At 45.0% G+C, this 17934-nt stretch overlaps 1 protein-coding gene across 1 annotated transcript; it reads right to left on the bottom strand.

Moving 5' to 3' along the window:
• Positions 1-6637: 6637 nt before the first annotated feature.
• On the bottom strand, positions 6638-9934 carry LOC111950809 (uncharacterized). Its single transcript, XM_023968709.2, has 2 exons — positions 9790-9934; positions 6638-8436 (listed from the first exon to the last, which is right to left on the bottom strand). The coding sequence occupies exon 2, from the start codon at positions 8432-8434 to the stop codon at positions 7556-7558; it is 879 nt and encodes a 292-aa protein (XP_023824477.1). The 5' UTR covers positions 8435-8436; positions 9790-9934; the 3' UTR covers positions 6638-7555.
• Positions 9935-17934: the final 8000 nt, after the last annotated feature.

The following is a 17934-nucleotide window of genomic DNA, read 5'->3' as shown; positions in this document are numbered from 1 at the left end:
GCTTAACCAAATTGTTACTTGGGGTATCAGGTTGATTGTGGAGGTCTACACACTGTGAAATGTATAGTAATTTAGACTAAGAATGCATTGAGATATTATCTGTAATTGTAACTGTGATGAGAAAGTTAATGCTAGAATTATGGATAATTACACTATGTTAATGTAAATGTACATTCTGCTAGTGCCGATGTGTGCTTGTAATGGCTTTTCGTCGGTAGAAGGAGAGGAGGACCAAAGCGCAGCGCGTATCCATAATTTATTAGAATACTTCTCAATATGAACAAAACAATAAAAGACGGAAAACCAACGATAGCTACAGTCCTGAACTAGTTGAACAACAAAAAAAACAGGAACACACGAACAGGAACAATCACCCACAAACCAACAGTGAAAACAGGCTACCTTAATATGGTTCCCAATCAGAGACAATGCAAAACACCTGCCTCTGATTGAGAACCATATCAGGCCAAATGACAAACCTCAACATAGAAACACATAACATAGACTGCCCACCCCAATTCACGCCCTGACCATACTAACTAAAGACAAAAACAAAGGAAAATAAAGGTCAGAACGTGACAGTGCTAAGTTGAGGGTTTCAACTTTGACTGATAGAACTAACGTGATTCACTGAGCAATGTCATTCTAAATTTGGGTAGAATAATTAATTAGGTTTTAATTAAGATTTGGAAACTGAATGATTKTTTTGTAATTGACTTGAGCARTTTTTTCTTTGTATGTTTATTACTRTATAAGTAGGGAGAAATTAATGTGTTATGGGTTAGATAAAATKATTTACGTGTAAATGTATTCGTGGAGGTGGTCATTGTGGAAGGAGAGCCCTGCTGGGCCCGGGTCGGGTCTGTTGTGTACTGATGAAGCATGTACTCCTGTTTGATCTACCTATATTTCTGTTAACATTTCTTTACTATGATTTTTGACATGAGTYTCAAAACCAGGGAGTGTGAGGGAAAAATCYTGTRTAACCTCTTTAAGCTTGTATAGCAGAGACAATGCAATGAAGAATTACTTTAATAGTTCTTAATGCTAAACTTTGTTATGCACATGTGCTGTAGGAGCCTTAAACCTGTATATTTCCACTGCCTGTTTGAAGGTCTTGTAAGAAGGAGCGGGTATTTTTCCACTCTGCTTCTGTTCAACTTAGTCACACGGTGTCACACCGCTTTGGTTCCCTCTCCTGTCCAGCTCAGGTGTTTGATACACCTGGTTCTAATCCCCACTCTATCGCTGAATATATACTCCCTCCGCCATTTGTCTTTCTCGGTCATTGTAAATGTTACTTGTTTTCCTGAAAGGAATCTCTCCTATTTCCTGAGTAGTTTATATTTTGCACTTTGTGTTCGCCCTGTGCGTTTTTGTTTATGAAGATATATTTTGAGCACAACAGTATTTGGGTTTTGTCCCGCTTTGATCTATGGTGCCTACATAAATTCAGTAGTTCTAAACCTGCGACCRCCTCCTGCCTACTCATCTCTACACCAGTGACACACGGTCAAGACAAAGAGCCTCTAAGAGTGACCACAGTTTTTCAGTCCATCCTGTCTTTTACGATCTTCCAAGGGTACAGCTGTGTGGAGATATGAAGAGAACAGAGGCTGGCTTGAACAGAGAGGAGTAACGGAACTAACGGTATCACTTGTTTGTGCACTATGACCTGATACACATAGCCACAAAAAGAAAACAAGGTAGCTTATGATGCCGGAACCCACCTGGGAAGGGGTGGAACCAGCCATGACTAAGCATTTTTAGGTCCACTATATAACACCTCAGCATTTCCTGTATTGTCGGGCTCTATTATTGCAATAATTAATCGATATTCAAGTATAATTGTTTGAAGAATTATCCAAGTCTCTCYTGATTCTTTAGAAATTCCACAACAACTGTCCAACTCCTGGCTGAACCCTACATTACAGCCACTGACAAAGCACATGCCTGATATCTTTACATCATAGGATCAGGTGAGGGGATTTCATCACTATAGCACATTCAGCGATCATTTATTGCATTCATCTAAAAAATTCATAGATTTTAAACCAAAAATGCATTCTGTTTGTCATAGATGGACAAGTTTAATATGAGATGAAGGTGAGTTCCTAACGAGTCCAGATAAGATAATGGAGCATATATTATAAAAAAATAAGAATCTTTGAGAAACTAGCAATCATCCAAATACAAACAGAGACAGGGAGAATTGAAATTCCAAAATGTCATGGCAAGGGGCCCCTATTGATTTTCTTATAATTTGAGTCATTCAGATAGCATGAAAACAAAGCACAATACCAGCACTAGTAGGAGACATCAAAGGATACACTATGAGTGTAACGTTCGTTCTCCTCCTCGTCTGAGGAGGAACAAGGATCGGACCAATATGCAGCGAGGTATGAAGACATAATGATTTATTTAAAGAAAGACGAACACGAAGCACACTGTGATTATGACAAAACAACAAACGACGTAACAGACCTGAACTTGAGAACACATAACAATGAATGCACGAACAGGAAAAGAACGACTAAACGAGACAGTACCGTGTGGTGCAACAACACAGACACAGCAACAATCACCCACAACAAACAGTGTGAAACAGCCTACTAATATGGTTCTCAATCAGAGGAAACGTAAACACCTGCCCCTGATGAGAACCATATCAGGCTAATTGAAAAGAACCAACATAGAAACACATAACATAGAATGCCCACCCAGCTCACGTCCTGACCATACTAAACAAAGACAAAAATAAGGAAATAGGTCAGGAACGTGACAGTACCCCCCCCCCCCCCAAGGTGCGGACTCCGGCCGCAAAACTGAACCTATAGGGGAGGTCTGGGTGGGCATCTGTCCACGGTGGCGGCTCTGGCTCTGGACGTAGTCCCCACCCCACATAGTCAATCCCGCTTCGTGGCCTCCTCCTAACAGCCACCCTTCCATATTAACCTCACGGATTAAGGGGCAGCACCTGGACTAAGGGGCAACACCCGGACTGAGGGAGCACCGGACTGAGGGGCCGCAACTGACTGAAGCGGGCAGCACCGGACTGAGGGGCAGCACCGGACTGAGGGGCAGCCCGGACTGAGGGGCAGCTCCGGACTGGGCACTCGGATGAGGGCAGCTCCGGACTGAGGGGCAGCTCCGGACTGAGGGGCAGCTCCGGACTGGCTGACGGCCTGGCTGGTCATGGCTGGCTGACGGCACTGGCAGGTCATGGCTGGCTGACTGCTCTGGTGGTCATGGCTGGCTGAAGGCTCTGGCTGGTCATGGCTGGCTGACAGCTCTGGCTGGTCATGGCTGGCTGACGGCACTGGCAGGTCATGGCTGGTGGGCGCTCTGGCTGCTCCTGTCTGGCGGGCGGCTCTAGCGGCTCCTGTCTGGCGAACGGCTCAGCGGCTCCGGCTGGGCGGACGGCATCTAGCGGCTCTGACTGACGGACGGCTCTAGCGGCTCAGGACAGACGGGCGGCTTTGAAGGCTCAGGACAGATGGGCGGCTTTGAAGGCTCAGGACAGACGGGCGGCTTTGAAGGCTCAGGACAGACGGATAGCGCAGACGCGCTGGGCAGACGGATAGCGCAGACGGCGCTGGGCAGACGGATAGCGCAGACGGCACTGGGCAGACGGGCAGTGCAGGCGGCTCGGGCAGACGGGCAGTGCAGGCGGCTCTGGGCAGACGGGCAGTGGCAGGCGGAATGGGGCAGACAGGCAGTGCAGGCGGACTGGCAGACGGCAGACTCTGGCCGGCTGAGGCGCACAGTAGGCCTGTGCGTGTGCCGGAACTGAGAGTACTGGGCTGGAGACACCGCACGCAGAGGAGAGTGCGTGGAGGAGGAACAGGGCTCTGGAGAGACAGGAAGCCTGGTGCGTGGTTGGCACTGTGGTACTGGGCTGGGGCGGGGAGGTGGCGCCGGATATACCGGACCGTGCAGGCGTACTGGGCTCTCTTGAGCACGCGAGCCTGCCCAACCTACCTGTTTGAATGCTCCCGCGCCCGACCAGTGCGGGGAGGTGGAATAACCGGCACTGGGCTGTGTTGGCGAACCCGGGGACACATGCGTAAGGCTGGTGCCATGTATGCCGGCCAAGGAGACGCACTGGAGACCAGACGCGTTGAGCCGGCTTCATGGCACCTGGCTCAATGCTCAATCTAGCCCGCCAGTGCGGGGAGGTGGAATAACCCGCACCGGCGAGCACACGTACAGGAAACACCGTGCGCGCTTTACCGCATAACACGGTGTCTGCCGTACTTTCGCTCTCCACGGTAAGCCGGGAGTTGGCGCAGGTCTCCTACCTGACTTCGCCACACTCCCTTGTAGCCACCCCAAGAATTTTTTGGGGCTGACTCACAGGCTTCCTACCGCGTCGTCATGCTGCCTCATTCGCCGGTATCCTCCTCACACTGCTCCAGAGAATCCCAGGCGGGCTCCGGCATTCTCCTTGGGTCGATCGCCACACTGTCGATCTCCTCCCACGTAGTGTAATCCAGACTCTGCTCCTGCTGCTATACCCCCGCTGCTTGGTCCTTGGTTGGTGGGTGATTCTGTAACGTTCGTTCTCCTCCTCGTCTGAGGAGGAACAAGGCATCGGACCAATATGCAGCGAGGTATGAGACATAATGATTTATTTAAAGAAAGACGAACACGAAGCACACTTGATAAATGACAAAACAAAAAACGACGTAAACAGACCTGAACTTGAGAACATATAACAATGACCGCACGAACAGGAAAGAACGACACTAACGAAACAAGACGAGACGAGACAGTAATGTGGTGCAACAACACAGACACAAGCAACAATCACCCACAAACAACAGTGTGAACAGCCTACCTTAATATGGTTCTCAATCAGAGGAAACGTAAAACACTTGCCCCTGATTGAGAACCATATCAGGCTATTGAAAAGAACCAACATAGAAACACATAACATGAGAATGCCCACCCAGCTCACGTCCTGACCATACTAAACAAAGACAAAATAAAGAAATAAAGTCAGGAACGTGACAATGAGACACTATTAGTGTTTCAACTGTGAAATATATTTTTAAACAGTTTTCCATTAACTCTTAACATGGTCTAAATCTGTTGCAGTTGTCTTATACATGGCTATTCACAGACAAGTTATATTTACATGATTTAGCATAATTAATAATTACCGGTGGCTCGCACATTTGACTGACCAATACCTCACAAGGCTTTCTCTCTCCAAGTTGAGACCTTGAAACTGAGATACCTCGGTTGTTCCCATAGCAACATTCTGGGCGTACTGTCAAGTTTCTTATCAGTGATAGTGAGGATTCCTCCATACACAATCAGTCAGTCACCTGCATGAACCCATCTAATTGGTTATTAGAAAAGTATCATTGATTTGATACACAACCATAAAATTTCCCTCACAGGGTCTCAGGGGCCAAATCGAATTTCTGTAGAGTTTTATTCACACACTGTTTGTGTGAAGGCCATTTCAGGCTGTCAATGTGCTCTGCTGTTCTCCTGAGTTCGAGATCAGCTCCTTCATTTTGTTGACGTTGAGGGATAGGTTATTTTCCTGGCACCACTCTGCCAGGGTTCTTACCTCCTCCCTGTAGGCTGTCTTATCGTGTGAAGAAAGGATGTCTCATGGTATGGTACGTTATGCAAAATAGGTCAACTTTGAGCACCTTAATCTTTTGAATTGTTTTGGCAAAAAAAGTCACTTTCTGAGCACTTCTACCATGGGCAAACATGTATGGGAAGTTTTGTTTAAATTAAAAGGGGTGCCGTCAAAAAGTGATTGAATAAAATGGATTTACCCTACCTCAACAAAAGGCCAACTTACTGCTATCACCGGAGGGCAATGTGTTACTTGTTTGCACAAATCAACCATTGGACTGACAAAGTTATTATTCAAGTTGCCATGTCCATGACAAGGCTTGTACATACAAGGTCTTGAAAATCAGTTGTATATTCATTATTGTAATCTAATTCCTGTAAAATTTTTGTACAAATAACATCCCTGGTTAATTCTAGGAATTTAGAATYCGTCATAATGCTTCAAGATATAGGGCAGGGGGCCTCCCAAGTGGCGCAGCTGTCTAAGGCACGGCATCGCAGTGCTAGAGGCATCACTACAGATCCGGGTTCGATCCCGGGCTGTGTCGTAGCTGGCTGCGCCCGGGAGACCCATGAGGTGTTGCACAATTGGCCAAGGGTCGTCTGGGTTAGAGGAGTGTTAGGCCGGCTGGCATGTCCTTGTCCCATCAGGCTCTAGCGACTCCTTGTGGTGGCCGGGCAAATGCATGCTGGCTTTGGTCGCCAGCTGTACGGCGTTTCCTCTGACACATTGGTGCAGCTAGCTTTCAGGTTAAGCGAGCAGTGTGTCAATTACCTGTGCTGCTTGCCGGGGTTGTGTTTTGGAGGATGCATGGCTCTCGACGTTTGCCTCTCCCGAGTCCGTACGGAAGTTGCATCGATGGGACAAGACTGTAACTACCAATTGGGGAGAAAAAGGGGTAAAAAAAATTGATACTGAGCAGGACTTCAATTTTATTATCTCCCCATCACAGAAGGGTTTAGGATAACTTGTTTATCTTGCACTATACGGATATATTTCCTAGTGCAACAGGTCTATGTTTTGGACACTCAGAGGCAGGGTAAAACACAATTTTATTAGATTACGAGCCAACAATGGACAGAGGTACAAAAGCCATACCATACAAGATCGAACGATTGTATTGTCAACCTTTTACAAGTCAATTATACTGTTGTCTTTCCATTTGTATATTTTGACACAGAGTTCATTGTACTGTCATGGAGGGCCATTAAACACAATCAAAAAAGAATATACTACAATGTCACATRCTGTTTCACTCAGTGTGAATATGATGTACCATTTCATCATGGCTTTACTTAGTGGAAGATTTAAATAGACTCATCAGTTTTGCACAGATCTACATTGTCATTGCATAACTCATATCATACATGAKAGAGGAAATCGCAAGAGACATTTTCAGAACCACTGAGAATAGTCTGAGTTTGAATGCTCTCCTACAGRGAGCCTGAACTAGCTATCGGATCACATTATCCTTCGTTCTGATTCTAAAACTGTACCATTCCCATTGTTATGAAAAGTAGAATGTTTTACAATAATATTGATATCTCAATAATGGAGTGAGATATCACTCACTCAATAGTAAAGATTATGACCTGTCATTTTTTCTTAGTCATATGTCTTTGTGCATAATCCTTATAGCAAATTCTGCATCTTTTCCACACATCTTTATTCRCCCTACTACTTGTCTCGCGTGATCATCCTTCCAAAATCCTGTCTTGTTCAACTTTACGAGACTACCCTAATACTGATGGCACTGTCAACATTCCACTTACTGTGATATGTGTGAGGCATACGCTAGTCTACAATATGTCTTACATTACATACTGTACAAAAAGATCAGGCATGAAAACTCAATTTGCGTTGTCCAAATGTACCAATTAAGCGGTACATAAGTACATCAAGGATCCATAATGTACAGTACTTAAAAGTGTGGATTAACAACGCTACACAAGGTTACATCTCTGCGATGGCAGGAAGCATGCACGCCCTGACTCTGGCTTCTCTCCAGGCCGAGCGACAGTCAGCGATCCAGTGTGACACCATTGTGTGATTGTCCATGTAGCGAGTGCACTTCCCCCTCTCACCTGCAGGTGCCCTGTCTGGGTCATTCTGGAACGTCCATGAGAATGAGCTGGAGGCAYCAGGTTTCTGCTGGTCTGATGAGGATGTCTGTGGTGGAGCAGGGTCAGGGTTTGGCTTCTTTTGGTCAGTGGGGTCCATCAGGCAGAGCTCAGGGCAGCTGCTTTTGCGCTGGGTCACGGGCGAGGAACACATGCGGGGGAAACTGCCGGCACATACCGGGGGTCGTGGTCGACGCTGGGTCGCACTCTGACTCCCTTCGCCCATCCAGCCCTGTGAGTCATGGCTGCGACAGGCGGCTGAGAGGAGTCCTTCCCTGTGACCATAGAGGAACTCCAGAGGGTCAGAGACACTGGGGACAACCCTACTGGAGGTCTGACGTGAACTGACATCCACCACTCTCTCTGGGCCACTACACTYATTCTGACTCTCCTCYTGCTCTGACTGTGTGTGGCGGCTGACCTTAGAGATCAGAGGCTGACAGGGTGGCACACGGTCACTCAGTCTGTGCAGCCTCAGGGAGGCCAGAGCGCCCACCGTGAGGATGTCAYAGTCAGGTTCGCCCTGGGGGAAGGTTGGTCGGGCGAGCTGGCAGATGGACAGGAAGTAGTCATGGGTAGACAGTGAGTGCGCCTGACCATGGGGAGGGAGGTGGCGGCTGTTGGCCTGGTTCATGTCTTGSACCAGCTCCTCATAGCCCTCCCTGATGGTGGGCAGGCACCTCTTAGCCAGGAGTCTGGAGCGGGGTCGCATGCCTGGGAAACAGGAGGGAGAGAGAGGCTGGWCAGGTCAGTCTCTGAGAATAACTTTTTGTTTTTGCAAAGYTTGGATTGTGGAAAATGTAAACAATGCCATGAGAATGACACATTTTTTTATGAATTATCAATTTGCATCTAGTTAAATAAAGGAAAAAGTCAAAAACAGGCAAAGTGTAATTGACCATGCTCTTTGTATGTTTTTTAAATGCATAATTGCATATGAAATGCATTTGTGTATTTCATTTGTATGTGCAATCGTTTACAGGAAAGATGTGCTGAGCCCGTCTCCATGGTAACCTTGCTTTCCCTCATCACATCTCAGGGTGTGCTCATATTAGGCACACACACACATAATCCACCCACCTAATAACCCACACACCACTCACACAATTCACCCACCTAATAACCCACACACACACTCACATAATCCACCCACCTAATAACCCACACATACACCACACAATCCCCACCACCTAATAACCCACACATAAAACCACACAATCCACCCACCTAATAACCCACACATAAACCACATAATCCACCCACCTAATAACCCACCACACACCACACAATCCACCCACCTAATAACCCACACCACACACCACCAACAATCCACCCACCTAATAACCCACACATACACCACACAATCCACCCACCTAATAACCCACACATACACCACACAATCCACCCACCTAATAACCCACACATTTACACCACACAATCCACCCACCTAATAACCCACACATACACCACACAAAAACATGTTCACACACACACTAATAAATACATAAAAGCACAGATTAACATTGAGTGGGCTTAAACTACTAGCTTTCCTTTTCATTGAAGGTAACACAGCACAGCTCTCCATTTTAGGACGCCATGTAAACAACTAATTTTGCCCCTCCATATTCTCATGTTGTCTCAGGAACAGTGAGTTTAGAAGACAGACTGACAAACCGACAGTCAGACCAGTGTTACTAGCTTACATTAGGCATGGGGACTTCATTCACATAGCAAAACAAATCCCTATTACATAATCTCATCTAKTATCCTAAAAATATCTTAATTTTATGCAGAATCTCAAATATAGGTTATGACGTATATTTGTTCTRCACATCCCATAGGGTACCAAAATASTTGAACTTGAATKAATGATATTTTAAGCATATCAACTATTTTGCCATTGAGCATCAGCACATACATTGTTTTTGTGTACTTATTGCCTGGCCATGTACGCAGCTATGATATAACCATTCAATTTCCTCAGGGCACGTACCATCTATTAGTATTGCTATCAGTCCAGGTGTCTGGCTTTGCCTGTTCTATGTAGAATRCAGCAGAGCTTCCTACCTGTGTCTTATTTGTGTTTCTGGTGGTGTCGTWTGCTCGTCTTCGTTGCCTCTCACCCCTCTCGCCGCCTCTAGCCAAGCTGCCACAGAGCTCTGTGCCTCTGACCGACATACAGCTACAGAACGAAAAGAACGGTTTATCCCACCCCCTTTCTCTCTCTCTCGCTCCCATGCCCTCCCTCTCCTCCCTTAGCCGGCTAAAAATAGCACCTCCATCCCATTTTGTGGCTGAGCATAATCATGTGCCAAATGGATTTTTATTGATGTACAGAGTAAAAGTGTGGAAGGTACAAGGAGTGAGTGGAGCGGCAAGAAAGGGAAAGAGAGAAGAGAGTAGGAGGTTAGGYAGGGGGACGAAAGAGGCAGCATTTAGAGGAGGATGAGGTCATGGAGAGGAGGATGAGAGGAGAACAGGATGAGGAGGAGAGGATAATGGTTCCCATGATTCAACRCAGGGCCGTGACGCAAGAACACAGGAGTGCCCCAGGGGTGTGTCCTWTCACTGTTGTTGTTCTCTATCTATACTAACGAGATGAAGATCCGAGGAAACAATGTGAGCCTTTTTAAGTACGCAGATGACATGGCTCTGGTAGGACTCTTTTTTAAAGTTGCTACGTCAGATGGGGACAGCTATTTTAAACAGACCAACAACCTTCAAGAATGGTGTCGGTCAAGTGCCCTCCACATCAATGTGGAAAAGATAAAGGAGTTGATCATCAACGGCAACAACTTACCAATGTCCCAACCACTCTCTCTGAGCGACCAACCAGTGGAGGTGGTTAAGTGTTTTAAATATCTAGGGACACAAATTGATAACAAGCTGAGTTTTTTGGAAGAAAGCCAACGCCTGTTCTTAATCAGGAAATTAAAGGGGTTTGGGGTCAGCCAGGATGTTCTGGAGAGGGTGTACAGCAGCTTGGTGGAGAGCATCCTCGCGTTTAATATGACAGTCTGGCATGGTCATCTGAGCGTGAGGAGCAAAAGCAAACTGACCAGAATAGTAAACACAGCCAGCAAAGTAATTGGTCGACCACAGGCACAKTTGAGCATTYTGTTCCACAAAGCAACCAAAAAGAAGACACTGGCTGTCATTAGCAACCCCTCCCACCCTCTACACCCTCAGTTSGAGAGGCTTCCCTCTGGCCGGCGCTTCAGAATGCCCATGGCCAAGAAGAACGTGTTCAAACATTCATTAGTTCTTTGTGCTGTTGGACTACTAAATGCAAAGTAARTTGTATCGGTATATGTACTTATCTATCTAGTGCAGCTGGGACAGTGGTCATTTGTGAGTGAATGTATTAAKGTCTTAATACTTGTTTCGATATCTCACAATTGGATTTCTCAGGCGATCACAAATGCTGAAGTAACCGATCACACAACGTCTGTCGGAGACAAACAGGTGACGAATACGGTGAGCCCATTCCTCCTTCTGATGCGCCACTCGCCCGCCTTGTGGTCATTCTCGCATCTCTTCCTTGCGGAAATGATCACGACKGCTCCTGAAGCTTTCCTCAGCATGACTTAAATTCCTGAATTCCTACATAACAGTTCACAGGCGAATGTTGACGTTAACCCTGCCGAACGTAGGACCTCAGCTCTTATCGACAGTGTTTAGTAYTTACCGAAAGGAACATTTTGGTTCGAGTTGAATTACTTTTCTACTTCCCAGTCTCTGGTGACAGCTACTGTAACATGGCTAGCTACCGAGACTCAGTTAGCCCATGCTGCAAGGTTTAAGCTAACTTGGCTAGTTAGCTGGAAAGCAAACTAGCCACACTTCTACCTGCACATACGGTAGTATTGCTAGCTCCCTTCTCTTGTAAACCTACAGTACCAGTCAAAAGTTTTGACACACCTACTCTTTCCAGGGTTTTTCTTATTTTTACTATTTTATACATTGTAGAATAATAGTGAAGACATCAAAACTATGAAATAACACATTTGGAATCATGTGGTAAACTGAAAAGTGTTAAACAAATCAAAATCTATTTTATATTTGAGATATATTTGAGTAGCCACCCTTTGCCTTGACAGCTTTGCACACCCTTGCAAATCTGTCTAGTAAACCCATGTGCACCTGCTGGGTTAGGCAGACCAACTGGGTTCAGCCCCCAGGCTTCTCGGTCAAGGGAATTTACCTACAAGAAGGCTAACCTGCCCCCACGCACTGTGCTAGCTACAGCGCACCCTTTACCACAAGGTACAGTATCTTGATTTGATTACATAAGTATTCAACCCCCTGTTAGAATCACCTTTGGCAGTGATTACAGCTGTGAGTCTTTTKGGGTAAGTCTCCAAGAGCTTTGCTCACCTGGATTGTACAATATTTGCATATTAGTCTTTTAAAAATTCTTCAAGCTCTGTCAAGTTGGTTGTTGATCATTGGTACACAGCCATTTTGAAGTCTTGCCATAGATTTTCAAGCCAATTTAAGTCAAAACTGTATCTAGGCCACTCAGAAACATTCAATGTCGTATTTGTAAGCAACTCCATTGTATATTTTGCCTTGTGTTTTAGGGTTATTTTCCTGCTAAAAGTARTGGAAGCTGCTGAAGGGAGGACGGCTCATTATAATGCCTGGAATGGAGTGAATAAAATAGTATCAAACACATGTTTGGAGTTGGTCTAGGTTTTCTGGGATGATGGTGTTGTGACGCAATCTCAATCACACTCCACACTGCCCTTTCACACCTGGACAAAAGGAACACCTATGTGAGAATGCTGTTCATTGACTACAGCTCAGTGTTCAACACCATAGTGCCCACAAAGCTCATCACTCAGCTAAGGACCCTGGGACTAAACACTTCCCTCTGCAACTGGATCCTGGACTTCCTGACCGGCCGCCCCCAGGTGGTAAGGGTAGGCAACAACACATCTGCCACGCTGATCCTCAACATGGGGGCCCCTCAGGGGTGCGTGCTTAGTCCCCTCCTGTACTCCCTGTTCACCCACGACTGTGTGGACAAGCACAACTCCAACACCATCATTAAGTTTGCTGACGACACAATGGTGGTAGGTCTGATCACCGACAACGATGAAACAGCCTATAGGCAGGAGGTCAGAGACCTGGCAGTGTGGTGCCAGGACAACAACCTCTCCCTCTATGTGAGCAAGACAAAGGAGATGATCGTGGACTGCAGGAAAACGACGGCCGAACACGCCCCCATTCACATCGACGGGGCTGTATTGGAGCGGGTCGATAGTTTCAAGTTCCTTGGTGTCCACATCAACAACAAACACAGGAAGAAAGTTGTGAAGAGGGCACGACAACACCTATTCCCCCTCAGGAGTCTGAAAAGATTTGGCCTGGGTCCCCAGATCCTCAAAATGTTCTACAGCTGCACCATCGAGAGCATCCTGACCGGTTGCGTCATCGTAAGGCGCTACAGAGGGTAGTGCATACAGCCCAGTACATCACTGAGGCCAAGCTTCCTGCCATCCAGGACCTATATACTAGGCGGTGTTAGAGGAAGGCCGAAAAAATGGTCAAATACTCCAGTCACCCAAGTAATAGACTGTTCTCTCTGCTACCACACTGCAAGTGGTACCGGAGCACCAAATCTAGATCCGAAAGGCTCCTTAACAGCTTCTACCCCCAAGTCAAATGGCCACCCGGACTATTTTTATTGACACCCCTATAGTCACTTTAACCCAACCTACATATATAAATTACCTCGATTAACCTGTACCCCCGCACATTGACTCGGTACCGGTACCCCCTGTATATAGCCTCATTATTGTTATTTAATTGTGTTACTTAAAAAAAAAAAATGTACTTCAATTTATTTAGTCAATAGTTTCTTAACTCTACCAACTGCATTGTTGGTTAAGGGTTGTAAGTAAGCATTTCATGTTAAGGTCTACACCTGTTATATTCGGCGCATGTGACGAATAAAATGGCACAGATATCAAGTCTATCTATCTCTATGGGGGATGATTTTTCATGAGCACAGTTCCTGCCCACATTTTAAGCCCTGCCTTCCCACACTTGTGATGTGTTAGGAGGGATGTTTGTCTGAAGAGGACCCACCCCGAAATTGTTTTCCCCCTCCGTCGTTGAAACCAGACCCTAGGCACTCACTGTTACCTAGGGTCTGGTATTCAAGACTAATTCCTACCTTTACTCATCAATCAATGTGTCGCTTACCACATGGTCATATCACATAATCACTTATATCAGATGGTGTACAGTATCAGATGGATTGAAAATTATATTACACAGGAACGTGAGGACCCTATATTCAATCACATCCACTGTTTGGGTTTCTGATGAAAGTAGAACACGTCCAAACCTTTTACTCTGCATGAATGCATGTAGCCTACTCAATGAAACAATGTGAAATTAAATTATAACTCATATCAAATTGACTTTCCGGCTGTGTGGAATTGCAGTTTTTGACTGATCCCAGAAACCCATACAGATAAATGAGACAGGAAAAAGCAATCATGTGTAGGTTAAAGACAGAAAACAATACAAACAACATCAACAAACACATGGCTGGAACAACYCATACAAAACAATCTACATAATGACACATAATTGCCTATATAAAAAATAATTCTTCAAATTCTCTTCAGAAAGGGATTTTTTTTACATTTATAACGGCAGGGGTACATATTCATCTTTTGAAAGTAAGGCTACAAACGAAAGTGAAAAATTCCATGGTATAGCCTATATTATTGTACCCGCGATTAATTGCATCTACAGTAAATGTTGAAATATGTCTAGAAGACAAGACAGGCATTAGTGCCACCCGGTGGACACCGCAAGGTGTTCAGCATCATAGAGAGCCTAGTTCTCTACTGCACATTATTATTACCTCATTGCCACTGGGGGACCAAGAGATGGCTTGGCATTGCAGGCCTACATATTCCTGAAAATGTATTTTATTTGGTATGCAATCTTCATTATGTGGATATTAGCATTCTTTACCATTCTTGACACAGTTCAAAAGTCAAASGAGGACAACAGTAGTATATTTCAATTGCAGTTTTATTACATGATCAGATTATCAGGTATGAAAACACACAGTTTATATTGTAGTTTCCACTGACAAATGTGTTAGAGTACTACAAGGTGATTGTGCTGCTGCTAGTCCTATGAGCACATGGCTCATGCACCTGCGTGTGAAAAGCACTAAACATTTGGCATTATTTAGGCTGCGTAGTAATTATATGCCCAGTATGATAYGGCTAGCAAACTTTATTAGCAGATAATGACATGACAATAACAGTAGTTTTAGATGATGTAATGAGATGGAGGAGGGGATGGGATGAGTGGGCGGATTGCTGGGCAATCAGACGTCAATAGATGCAGAATTTCATCTGGAGGGAGAGGAGAGACAGATTTAAGAGATGACGACAGAGGAAAGAGGCAGAATCAAGAGGGGCTTGATCAGGTGCTGCGGCTAGTTCTTCCTGTCACTTGTCCTCGACAGGCAGYCAGTCTCAGTCAGGGGTTCAATAACATGGGCCTGGTTTAGTTGGAAGCCCTCTCACCACGTCAAGGCACAGGTCAGGAGAAGGATTTTGTTTTTAATTAAGGCCTTTAACCCCCTACTCTATCTTTGTAGTGCTTGACCTGATGGGGCTTGGATAGGTGTAGCAATATGGCAATATGACTCAACCCTGCTGTGTAATGGACTCCGGGACACTTCTGCAATATTACATACACAAATCTAGAACCTCCAGTCATGCAAACACTAACTACAAACCAATGTCCAATTCCATACCAACCCTGGCCTAAAATTTTATTTGGAATTGGACACAAAAGATTAATGGCTACGGAGAAGGGGGTTAAGGACCAGTAAGTCTGTAACTGGTCAACTGAACAGTCAATTTCAGTCAATTGAAAACGTAACCTGCAATGAATACATTAATATGCAAATGTATACATTTACAGCCAATTCAAGCAAGTTTCAAATATTTACCAGCAAACAAATGGAAAATATACAAATATTTACATGTGCATATGCTACATACATATGCTATATACTTACCAAACAACTTACCAACATCTAAGCCAATGTCTGCAAAAAAACACTTCTTTATACAAATGTATAACAATATTACAACAGGTTATTAAGGTTATTTACAATAACATACAATATACAACAAGAYGCAATGTAGTAAAATACCTACCGTCTTGGGGCGGGGTGCTGGCCAAGCAGTGAAAACAAGGATGGGGAAAACATCCAGATGACGGACGATGGACAGACAAATTCACGCACATTGACAACATGAGACAAACAAGACACATGAAAATGCTTGCYGCATCTCCTGCACCAGGCCACCTCCTTACCTTTTGTCACGTATTTCCAACAGAAGCAGTGGACGATGACCTCTGTTGTGTAGAGTGTGGACACCTTGGGAGGCCTGGACCCAGGACGGGGACTGGAATCGGGACTGGGAAATGGTGCCAGGTGCCCAGCCTGAAAACAAGAGAAATATGTTTTCTCATTAATTTCTGATGGTATTGTGCCATGAGGGTTCCTCATCTCTGCAGAGAGTAAGACAATAGCAAGACATTTTGCAATAGCAAGAAAATCAAACATCAGTAAATAAACTTGGCTATTTATATAATTGGTGACAGAATATAGCCTGTAATGTTATTACCTTGTTCCAGAGTTCACGACCTCGGTCACTCAAGATGACCTCAGGGAACAACACCATCTTCGAAGAAGTAGGAAGTAAAGATCTCCCGCMCACGGATTGCCTCTCTTGCTGCGTTGTTGGACCCCATCCTTGAAACRTCCTCCTGGTCCTCATGTTCATCCTCATGAAGTTATGCAGGACACAGGTAGCCTTCACATGCCTGAATTTCTCCAGGAGGCAGTCCCAGATGGCYCTGGTCACCCAACCTTGCAGTGCCCTACACRGTAACTGTAGGCAGGAATCTCCAGTTAYAAGGTATTTGTAGAAATATGGAAGATAATGTAATTATTAGACTTTTACATCACCAGGTCATTCTGGATTACTAAAGTATTATCTCCCTTATATCAAATCATGATAACATTAGATTGATAGATGCATGTGCACATGCAGGATAATATCAAGGATAGCATCACAAATGAATACATAAATACCACTTGAAGCTTGATGATGAGTTGACCATTTGAATCAGCTGTGCAGTGCTAATGCAAAAACAAAATGTGCACCCCTTTGAATCCCCAGGACCAGGACTGAGAACCACTGCTCTTTATTGTGACCTCTTTGTCTGCACACAGGCTTTCACAGCTCTTTGTATCTGAGGACAGAAAACCTCATAAGAAACAKACTTCCTTATCTTCTTATGGCTGCAGGGGCAGTATTGAGTAGCTAGAATGCAAAGGTGCCCAGAGGTGCCCAGAGTAAACTGCCTGCTCCTCKGTCTCAGTTGCTAATATATGCATAKTATTATTAGTATTGGRTAGAGAACACTCTGAAGTTTCTAAAACTGTTTGAATGATGTCTGTGAGTATAACAGAACTCATATGGCAGGCAAAAACCTGAGAAAAAAATCCAACCAGGAAGTGGGAAATCTGAGGTTTGTAGGTTTTCAACTCATCGCCCATCGAATACACAGTGGGATATGGGTMATTTTGCACKTCCTACGGCTTCCACTAGATGTCAACAGTCTWTAGAACCTTGTCTGATGCTTCTACTGTGAAGTRGGGCCGAAGGAGAGGGGATTGAGTAAGGTCTACCATTACCTGAATATGCGCTGACCATGCGCGTTCATGTGAGAGCGAGCTCTGTTCCATCGCACTTCTGAAGACAAAGGAATTCTCCGGTTGGAACATTATTGGAGATTTATGTTAAAAACATCCTAAAGATTGATTCAATACATCGTTTGACATGTTTCTACTGACTGTTACGGAACYTTTTGACATTTCGCCTGCTTTTAGTGAGCGCGCTTCGTGACTTTGGATTTGTTTACCAAACGCGCTAACAAAAGGCACCTAAAGGACTCCTAGACCATGACRAACAAGATTCTCTGGTCTGTACAGAGAGATCCTTGATGAAAACCTGCTCCAGAGTGCTCAGGACCTCAGACTGGGGCGAAGGTTCACCTTAGGGTAAGTTGARCCAATAGCCATGGGCCACCATACCCCATACAAATTATGATAAATGTCCGTTTTATGCATAACATGCATAGTTTTTTTGC

The sequence above is a fragment of the Salvelinus sp. IW2-2015 genome, linkage group LG23 (genome assembly GCF_002910315.2).
Source record: "Salvelinus sp. IW2-2015 linkage group LG23, ASM291031v2, whole genome shotgun sequence".
NCBI classification, from domain to species: domain Eukaryota; kingdom Metazoa; phylum Chordata; class Actinopteri; order Salmoniformes; family Salmonidae; genus Salvelinus; species Salvelinus sp. IW2-2015.
This window is presented reverse-complemented; position numbering and strand designations above follow the sequence as displayed.